This window comes from Rhopalosiphum padi, chromosome 4 (genome assembly GCF_020882245.1).
Source record: "Rhopalosiphum padi isolate XX-2018 chromosome 4, ASM2088224v1, whole genome shotgun sequence".
NCBI classification, from domain to species: domain Eukaryota; kingdom Metazoa; phylum Arthropoda; class Insecta; order Hemiptera; family Aphididae; genus Rhopalosiphum; species Rhopalosiphum padi.
The window spans coordinates 10,491,188-10,503,131 of NC_083600.1; the positions used below are offsets into that span (position 1 = coordinate 10,491,188).

At 24.3% G+C, this 11,944-nt stretch overlaps 1 protein-coding gene across 1 annotated transcript; it reads right to left on the bottom strand.

The window, feature by feature from the left end:
- Positions 1–7,879: 7,879 nt before the first annotated feature.
- LOC132928714 (leucine-rich repeat-containing protein 23-like) lies at positions 7,880–11,847 on the bottom strand. Its single transcript, XM_060993569.1, has 3 exons — positions 11,704–11,847; positions 11,491–11,627; positions 7,880–8,129 (listed from the first exon to the last, which is right to left on the bottom strand). Exons 1-3 carry the CDS (start codon positions 11,845–11,847, stop codon positions 7,880–7,882), a joined length of 531 nt encoding a protein of 176 aa, XP_060849552.1.
- Positions 11,848–11,944: the final 97 nt, after the last annotated feature.

Genomic DNA, 11,944 nt, shown 5'->3' on the forward strand with positions numbered 1-11,944 from the left:
TATTTTAAAATTATAAATAAATAATTTATAATTATACTATGGTTATCTACGAAAATATATACAATTACTGAGGTATCTAAATAATTTTCAAAAACTTGAATTTTTTTTATTGTGTTTAAACACGTATTAATTATAATATGTATATTTACTATTTACCATAGTTTACTTTGATATACAATATATCTAATATATTTAACTAGATATGATTTAAATAAATAATAAACATGATAATCAATTATATTCAGATTGTATCATAAATAATTAACATTTAAATTAATCGGACAAACAACAAATTATTATTCATCACCCAGTGTTGGCGCTTTGTTCTAGGTACATTAAATTTATCGTGCGTCGTGTGACGACCCGTCCCTATACATCCCTTTCTGTGACCACAGCCTAAAGAAGGGGCTGATTTGATACACTCTGAGTTTGTAGTTTTGAACTCTAGTTAAAACTTATGAAAACAAGAAATAACAAGATGAATATTGAAGAATAAAACAATATTTAATAATACGCGCACATCAGAATTGAATTGCTGTACACGAAATATAGTACTATTATACGGGTAAACATTGATTGGAAATAATAGTCACCCGTTGACACATTTCGGGATTTTATTTCAGTTCCGAGTTTCTGACAAAATCATACACTCGTGAAGCAAAACTTGTAAATTATAAATGCTGTAATTCTCTAAATATATACTCGATGTGTACTGGATATCGTGAATATTTTATTTTAATTAATAGGTAGGGTATAATTATGTATCATAAATAATCCACAGAATTAGCAATTTACAATAATTAGTTATAATTGTTTCGTTATCCTGTTGGAAACTTTTATTAAATTATCTGCATAAAACCATTAGTTTTAATTTCATTTTAAATAGGTATAAGTATTATAGTATTATATTATTATAATAATAATCTTCATATTTTTTTACTAAATTTTCAAATAACGATAAATTGACTAATGACAATATATCGTTAAACAATGGAGTTAAATTATTTAGTGAATTACAAGCAAAATGCAGATGGTCTTACAAAAAATAATCTAATTAACGTCTCAAGTGACTTTAAGTTAATAAACATTTTAATAATAATAAACATTTTATTAACTATAGTGACGTACCTATGTAAAATATGTTGTATTAAGCATGCTGGCTAATAAGCCCCTGAGAATTTATGAATTGAATAATGCTAGTGAGCAAATATAACTACCTAACTATAATTACGAAATTAACTTGGGTGTAATTTTAAATCTCGTCGATAATTAAAATTAGAGTAATTTATGCTGAAAAATATAATGTATAACTTGTATTATTTATTATTGTAACTTTTATGTTATTCTATAGTATAATAATATGTATACCTTAAATTTCAAAACATACCCATTTCATCTAATTTATTTATTTAAAAATAAACCCACTTATATTTGTGATTCTTTATAAATTACAATAAATTGTTCGCACAAATTAGAATAGAATTCATTGGTATACACACTATATTGACAAATTAATATGAATTGATTCGAATTTGAAATATGAAACACATGATTAGATTATATATAATAAACAATATGTAAAAAAAAAATATCATTAAAATCGAATATTCAGTTGCTAATAAAGATATATACATTATACGTACCTACTTACGTATAGAATTACAGAATATAGAATTTCCGATTTCAAATGTTACTTATGACAACGATACCATCGTATATGGCAGCGGTCTGTAATGTAATAATACTATAATATAGTCATATAGATAAAACTAGTTTTAAAAATGTGAAATACTGTGTAGTGAGTAGGTACTGTGCAACATAATATCATGTGCCAACTGATTATTATTTGTTTACAGAAATATTGAAGTTAGATAAAACTTTTGAGTAAATTGAACCTTATAATAATATAATACACGTAATATATAGTTTGTGCCCGTTAACTGGTCGGTAACGGTGTTGTGCTACCAGTCGACACTCCGCGATATATTTTTTTTTTCATTATTCGCAATACAAAGATTAGATTTTATTTAACATTCATAGGATTGTAAAACGTCGTAACTATAACGGTTGGATGTATATTTTTGTTGTATATGCAATGTTATGGGTTTTATGTGTTTTAAAAATATAGACGCGTAATATATACATAATATTATAGTTAAACAGTTGGTATAACCTTATTCCAAATATAGTTGTTTTCCATTTAAAAGATGCTACTTAGATAAAATAAAATAAATAATGGACACAATATTTTAATAAAAAAAACGTTTTTATTCATATATAGTAATCATTTAGTTCTATCTGTAAAATTTGTAAATTTTGATTTAAATATTTTTTTACTTTTGTAAACATATAAAATAATTTGTATAGGTACAATATGATGCATTTTCGTCTTATTAAATTTAATTATATTAACGGAAAGATCCATATAAGGGTGAACTGGAGAAATTTAAAAGTTAGAGAACATTATTTTTACAAATATGTTATTTCTATATGACTACTATTGATGCATACCAAATGTTATTTTCTTTTTCATTTTCATTCCAGAGTTTACATAAAAAGTTTATTACATTAGCTTCTTCGAAATATGAATTCTAAAAAAAAAACTCCGGTCTTAATATTAAAATAATATATTGTTTATTTTTAATATTAAACTAATGTTAAAATTGTATATTTCTTTAGCTTACATTTATAATGTACTTAAATATCTAAAACAATGTTAGTTATGATATTTGTTTCGGCGAGATAAGTCGACCAAATATTTGTGACTTGACAAAAATTGAATTGATTATCCAGTACCAATTTAAATTGGAGACATAATATAAGTTTTGTTGGTTGAGTATCACCCTAAAATTTTTAAATAATCACAAATTATATAAAACAAATCTAAACATTTACCAACCATGCTTAAAAATTATAAAAAAATAAAAATACGTAAATATAGTTTAGTTATATATTTTTAGATTTAAACTATTCAATGAATCAACATTTTTATTTTTATTTTATTCCCACATTATTGTTTTCTACTAAAACAGACCTATCCTATTCCAACTATATCAACAACCCTAGTCATCGAATAGCACTTCTAAAAACATATATAAGTACGCCATAAAGTTTACTCGAAAACGATTTTCCCACTTTTGTGAAATTTAACTCCTAAACTCTTCAAAATTATATTTTTAAATTTTGAATATTATGAATTATATTATATTGAAGTGAAAATTTTTATTGAAAAATGTAAGAGTCGTTTTCAAGTAAATTTCATGACAAGTTTAAATATTTTTTTTCAGAAATTTAATAATATGTTTTATTAAGTTAATATGATGGGCCGAATATTAATATTTTTGACGAAAAAAATAAAATAATTAATATTTGTAGTGTGCAGCGTTATTCATATGACGTGCATGTACGTACGGAGCGATCCCTTATTTGTTTTACACTATCACACACGCACTAATGATAACTACTATGCAACATTCACATGACCCTCACGAACACAAAAATTGTCTTAATTAAACTCCTTAAAACCAGCCGGTATTGAATCTCCTTAATTGTTAAAATAACATATTGTGCAAGTACGCATAAAATATTTATTTTTGTTATTTCTGATTATATTTACTTTTTTTAAGTTTAAGATTATTATAAATTATAATTGTTTTTTTTTTTAATTTACACATACATAAATAGCAGTTAAACGTATTTATTTCACCAGTTTAATGTAAATAATTCGATACTGTTTAGTGTCTGTAAATATTATACAAAACTAGTCGTTGTATATTATAATAAACACATGACATAAATAAATATTACCGAACGCAGACGAGACTATGTAATACAAATAAAACGATAAACAACGATAACGAAATATATTCCGTTATATTTATTTTATGGTAATAGGTACCTTTATCATCTACATACTATAATTTTACCAATAGTCGTGGAATGGGGTTTAAACTGACGTTTGAAAATCAAAATTCATTGGATTGGTTTATATACATATTATATATTATATATTTTAATGTATATATTTATTTAGGAAGAAAATGGAAATATATAAGGGATTTTATAATTATTTGTTTACAAAGACATTTAGTAATGATTACTTTTATTTCTCATTTAGATAAAAATATTATGATTTATTTTATTCAGAATTATAGTAAGAACATAATGAGTAATTGGTAGTGTTTGAGTAGGAAAGGAAGAAGGTCCAAAATAATAATTACATATTTTCGTACCTTATTATAACATAATAGGTATTTTTGTTATAATTATCATAATATTATCGTTGTCATACAAATTAAAATAATTGTACTTTATCTTTATTTTTTACTTAACATATTTTTTATAAATGTCTTTTACAGTTAAGCAAAAGATTATACACCTTTTTATTGCCTATAATGTTTAGGTAAAATTTAACAGAAAGACAAATTTTCAATTAAGTAGTATTATTAAAATATAATTATCTGCAAACTGTTTACTCATAAATTTGATAATTTTATAGTTTGAATAATTTACATTTTTTCATTAATTTTTATACTTTTATACTTAAATATGTTTTATAAATGTACATATTAAATAAATACGGTATTTGCAGTTTAATAATAAAATTATCAAAACTTTCAAGAAACATGAGATAAGCTTTTATTATATTTCTCGTTGTTGTTGTGATGTTTGCTGAAAGTCATATTCCAAGATTAAGTTAAATCTAATAACTCTACATTTTTTTTTTTACAGATTTCTCATATTTTTTAGACCTCTTATCGAATTTAAAAACTATTAAGGGAAATAAATTCTATTCACATGGAAAACACTTTTGACATGAAAATATGATTGTAAATATACAATTTATTATTAATAAATAATTCCTATAAGTATTTAAAATATAAAAGTAGATATACGTTTATACTTTGTCATTCTCGTACGAAATTAATTTAAGTGGAATATACAATGCACTTTCTAGTGTTATTCATTGGAACGAGCCACTGTAGATTTACTCGAATTTGGTATTTACTAATTGTTAGTTAACCTAGTCGAGTTAAAAACATAGTTAGCAGTGCGTCATCGAATCATTTCTATAGATAGAAAAAATATTTTACTTACGACCGAAACAATTGTGTGTAGAGATTCTCTAAAATATGCATGATTTGTGCACATACGTAAATCATGTTTTATGCACGATGACTGATATAAATGGATATTGGCATAAACTGTTGTTTACTGTTCTCATATAAGAAACGACGCTATGATATTGTAAATACGTGTCATTTACTCCGTGACAATATTAGCGTGCATTGTTGAAAATAGAATATTGCAATCACTATAATATTTGATAATGAAATGTAAAAAAAAAAATAAAATAAAATAAACTTTATGTAAAATCATTACTTATTTATTATATACAAACAAATTTATACATTTATCAATTTTTATATTATTTCAAAAAATTCTGCAATATTTTTTTCTTAATTTCAGTTATTTATTTATTTATATGGTTTTTTTTATAATATACGTAATTAAGTAACCCAATTTTTGCCGACAAAAAAAATCAACAAACGTAGAATACACTGTTAAAACGGGGTATCTCCATTTACTTCAGTTCACGGAAAAATCGGTATCAGTGTACTTATCTTTGTGAACTAATTCGACTGAGTTAGGAAAAATCCGCTTGTGGTGGATTGGATGGATCACTTCACACTTGGTATATTTTTGAACGCAGTTCAAACTACTCTCTAAACTTCCCTTATATCTTTAAGAACAATCCCTGAAACTTTCGTTAACGTTTTAGGTCAAGTAGTTTCTTAAGCTTCAAACATATGTACATTAACGTTTGTTGTACATTTGAATAACAAACAATTAATTAAACATTTTTCTCTATTATAAAAAAAAAACAATTTCTGTGATTAATAAACAAAAAATTAATTATTCGATTTTTGTGATTTAAAACATAATTCATAATATGTCAACCACTCTATAAAAAACCTACGCGAGTTCTAAAATAAATCACAGAATAGTTTCGAGTTTCAAGGAATATGTGTGTGATATTTGTTACAGATTTTAGATGAATGATATTTCTTACAATTTTACTATTCTAGGATACAGAAAACAGCTAAAACATTGTAGGTTAAAAGAAACCAAAAGCAGGAATTGATGTGTCATTAAACGAGAAAAGTGACCTGACATGCCCCTTAGATCAAAACATTTATAAAATAGCAATTGTCATTGCATTGTCACTGCAACAGACGCGAGTGTCACAGATGTTCAAATATAACTACAGATTGACAAGCGGAAGAACAGATACAAAACAGAACATCATAGGTACAATGTATAACATTTTAATACCTTAACACAATAAGCGAATGGCCCTCGGTTTACATAAAATAACATAAGTAGTGTAATAATTTTATTATGCGGCCTCCACGTGAACGTGGATTTTTTTAAGATAATCTGTAAATACTCGAATCTATAATTATTAGTGGAACATAGATTATACTTATTCATAATACAGACTAAAAATAATACTCTAATTAATGCAGTTTTTATTGATAAGCATACGTAATATTTTCTAATTTAAAAAAAAATTAAATTGTAATTACTAAAAAAAATTAAAAACATAAATAATAATAAAAATAACCATAAACATTACACTAATATACACACTTATGTTTACTTACTAGTTTACTACATACTATATATAGTGATAAAAATAATTACGTTATAAATTGTATATAAGTAACAAAATACCTATGTAAGCGTAACTTTAGTTTTATTATTGTAAAAAACAAATTAAAAGTTTTGTTGGACTGATTCAATGTTTACGCAATCGCTGTTTACGGAATGATTCTTTAATGGAATTACACTCGATATTTTTATTCCAAACCAATATAGATGTCAAAGAGGACTTGTTAGGCGCAAGGGTTTGATGTGACCTGAATAAAATACGAAATGTTAAGGGGTAGTTTATAAATTTATAACTGTTTTTTTATGTTTAGTTGATCATATTATCAGATTAGAAAACAATATATTGTGGGGTATCCTCGTATCAATCTGTTCCGACCATCTAAACTTTATATACTTATAACTCATAAGCTGCTCGTTCAAATTTCGATTTTTATATATTATAAATACTCCAAAACATATTCTGTCTTAAAATTTTAAACTAAAAATGTTTGCTATCATTCAAAAAAGTAAACAATTTTCAACAATTATAACGATTAAAAATATTTAAAAAAAAAAATGTTTTATCTCCTCTGTAAGTTATTTAAGAAAAATATTTTTAAAAACGTTAGTAGATTTTAAAATAATAAGTATTATTTTATAAAAAAGAATTATTCAGTATTTCAGTATGTGTATTATTATATATAATATATTTTACTTTATTACTTATAAATAATATGGTAATATATATCGAACTACCTATACGGTTATACATGCACATACATATTTTCAATAGTTTTAAAAATTATTATTTAATTTTTAATCCATAGAGTAACAAAATCGATTTAAGTTTTAAATATAATTTTTATAAACATATTTTTTAAATTTCGTGACGCCGCGCGCCGTGGCTGCTAGTGCCTAATTAGCCGAAACTTTAGATCATATATGATCTAAAGCCAAAACCTTAGTCGATAATTACCAACTTTCTGGCTTAAGCGTGGTATCCTTGTTTTGGTATAAAATAATTATCCTGTAATATAGGTAGATTTATATATATATTATTTATTAAATATACTATGTAGTTTAATTCGATGTATTGGTATTCTAAACTTTTAACGTTCCCATAGAGTCTAAAATCATATACAATTGTAATAATGATAAATTATTTGAAATTTTTCTCATCGCAATGATATCATAAAATAACATAACTATTCTTCTTTTACTCCTCTTATTTTTCCTCCTCGTCTTCCTGATCTTCCTCTTCCTCGTACTCTTGTGGATTTTCATCGGATTTTTCCAATTCACGCTCAGCTTTGCTAACCGTCTCCTTATCAACTCTCTCCAGCCATGGTAACAATTTCAGAACCTTCGATCTAATCGAAATTTTGCTGAAATCGTTATCCGACACCACTAGCGTTTTTAATGATTTCAGACACGTCAATTTGTTGAGCTCTTTTACGTCGCTTAAGCGGTTCTCCCTAAAATGAATAATAATAATAATATTTATGATCATAATTCATAAGCAGAAATGCTGGGCAAAAAAATTGAAGAATAAAAAATTGGGAAAGTAGGTAACCATTCCGCTTTAATAATTAATTAATAGGCGAATGTTTCTTGTCATTGATTAAGTTATTGAAATAGATGTGTTCGATTTGAATTCAATGGTAAATTATTGCATACAAAAAAATCATTCTACGTAGACACGATCTGTCAGCCTATTTTATAAAGTATATTTGATTATAGTAAAGATTTTTTAGTTTCATTAAAATGTACGAGTATATTCGTGAGGATTCTTGTATTTCAATTTCAAAAAACTTGTTTAAATAAAACATTTCATATATTTTCAACTTCAATTGTAATTGTAAATATATAATTTTATACAATTTCAAATTTAAACGTTTATAAAACAAAAATAGACTTTGTATTTTAAAAATTCTTTAAATTAAGAACAATTTATGAAAATTGTCTATATTACTTGATAAAATTTCGTTACTAAAAATCAAAAATATTATTAAATTTAAAAAAAATTTTAAAACTTAAAATATTCAAAAATCTTTAAATAGCACAAATAGAATCAACATATTTTGAAAATGATATGAGAATTGTTATATTAATTATGAGGATATAAATTTTTGATGAAATGTTCAAGTCTCAACAATTATTTTTAAATTCAAAACAGAGCAATGAATGTACTGATTTTGCATTACATAAAGTGGCCAGAAATACGTTTTGATATTACTTTTTTTTATTAAAAATTGACTTTTACGAATAAACTGTACACCATACTTAAAACATGTAACCTTAGTTTTTAAAACGCATAATAATCTTTTCCCTGCAAAATGACGAAAAACCCTAAAATGTATCATAGGTACAAGAAAATAGCTAACAACAGGTATTGCCTGTATACTTTGAAAATAAAAATAACCTTTATAAAAGTTAAACTTTATTTATGTAAAATACGTCATTCCCACGAACATGCACACTGATTTTAGGTATTCTTTTGTAATTCCTTTCCCCAACCGAATAAAAATTACACGAAGTGAACAGAAATACTTTTTTTTTAATTCTCTCATAAGTTGCTCTTATATAAAAGTATTTAAAATATATAAGCACAATTTATTTTTAAAAGCATTTCACAAAATGTATCAAAATCATGAAAATGTTGAATTTATTTTGTAGGTAAAAACGTAAGAAATGTGCATTTTTTATTGATAAGGCTTGAACAATACAATTATATTTTATTATATTTTCTCATAAATAGTTCAAATTAAAATAAAAAAAATCTATAAGTATAATAAAATTGTACGTTCATATTTGGACGAAATAACATATTTAAACTATGAATAACAATATTTATTATTTAGATTTAGTTCAAAAACACTATTCTTGAGGTCTAAAACATTTACACATATCATTATATTTTATATATTATTATAAAATGATATTTTTAAACGTAATTTTTTTGTTAAAAATTATTCCAACCTACTATATTGTTAATAGTAAATAACAAATTATTTTACCCAATAGCGATATCAGAAAACATAACACGGATTATACTACTCAGTGATATAAGCTGATAGACCGTCTCCGCTCAGAACCGTTTTCTGTACACAATGATATATCATTGAATTCAAATTTAACACATTCATCACAGTGACCTACTCAACACCTATCGTACAGTAGAGTGGTACCCAATTGCCTACCTTTTTTTACGTATACACAATAAGTAGTAGAAAAAAAAACCGTCTCCACTCAGAATCGTTTTTCGTATACAATGATATATCATTGATTTCAAATTTAACACATCCATTACAGTGACTCACTCGTTACCCGCTGTACAGCAGAGTGATACCCATTTGACCACCCTTTTTTTTCTTTTGACGCACAGCAACAACAAAAAAAACTATTTATTTTGTCAAAAACTAGTTTTATGCCAAAATTCCTTAATTTTTGTTTTGTTTTATTCCTGATTATTTTCAGATTTTTATAAAACGTTTTCATTTTTACCTCCCAGAAGTACCGATAAGATCCAATTTGCAACTTGAAACCATTATCAAAGAATTTTTTCTATCATTAAACTGGCACGTAAATAAAAAACTATTCATCTTTTGTAAAATAAATACAATTATATAATGTATTTGGTGAGTGAAAATTAATTTGTTTTTATATCACGTTGTTTTAAAGTCGTTTTAAGTAAATTAGTTAATAGTTTCCAATAAAGTAAGTATAATAATTAGTATAAAAAAGTGCATAATAAAATTATAAACTATATTCTAGGAGCATTAACATAATATATTTAATTTGAAAAGTTAGTAAAAGTAATTAATTTTTTTTTTTTATAACACTATTTATACTATTTCCTACACAGATTCTATTTTATTACATATATATATTTCAAGAATGATTCAATGGGTATCTTTCAAACTCTAATTCAAACCAAAGCAAATACAGATATTGAATGAAAAACAATTTGATTATTTATATAACCTTTGGATAAATAATATCGAGAGACACCTGAAAACTGATGATGAAGAACTAATAGAAATGTTTTCTCGTTAAAAAAGTTAACGGTTTTCTACGTCATTTGTTTTATTTAATTGTTTTTTTTTTTTCTGTAACGATTTGTTGTTTTTACCAATCGCAGTAATTGCATTTCAATGATTTTTAAATTGAATTTTTATTTTAAAGTAAAACTGGAGTTTATTTTTAAATTGATCGAACTAGAAACAATAAAATTAAACAGTTTTTATCCTATTACATTTCTATCTAATCAAGATGCATTCTAGTATTCTAAATGTTTATTGAACATTATAATTTAATTAAAAACGCCTAATGTATTGTTGTAGACGTTAGGAAAAAATATTATGTATGAAATACTATTTTTCAAAGGATTCAAATTGGTTGAGATTTTATTTTAAACATTAAATGACAGATTGGTTTTAATATACGAAAGGTTTAATATAAAATATATTTTTTAATATAATAAATTGTACATATTTATTTAAAAATAGATGAAATTTAATGTATTTAATCAAATTTGTAATTGCAGCATTAGTATTTAGTACTCAATATATTTAGAATTAACAATAACAATTTTTTTTTTTTTTAGGCTTTCTATTAAATATATTGAAATATATTATTTAATTCAATTTTAGTAAATAAATAAAAAAGGTAATAAAATAAAAAAAAATAATTGTATCATAATTTATAGTTACTAGTTTTTTTTTTTTTTTTAAATAATATTTTAGATTTCTTATTTTTTTAGATATGAAAATATTATATAAATTATATAATATTAATTTATATTATTCCGAATGTGAGTGTATTGTACAATCTTACCTCAAGTTTAAGTACGACAAATACTTCAAATTATCAGTAAAACCATCCAAGTCCGATATTTGATTACCTCGCAAGTGTAAACGAGATAAATTTTGTAAATCACCTAATCCATTTAGCTTTCCAATCTTATTGTAGCTCTGAAGACATTATTACAAGAAAAACATGTTTCATATTAGTGTATACCAATATGATATGGGCTTTTAATCAAATTACCAAATACAATATACGTAATTTATTGAATAAGACCGCAAATTCTTCGACTGTATCCAAAGCATTTCTGGACAATGCCAATGTGGATAGGTTTGGGCAAACAATTTTTTCGTTGCAATAGTTTTTATTATAGTTATGGCTCGGCATTTGGGTCAGATAAGAAATATTGTTGTCTGAAATATTAAAACGTAAGTACTATGGCAGGAACCGAATACAATACATAGCTATGACATTTGTAATAAAA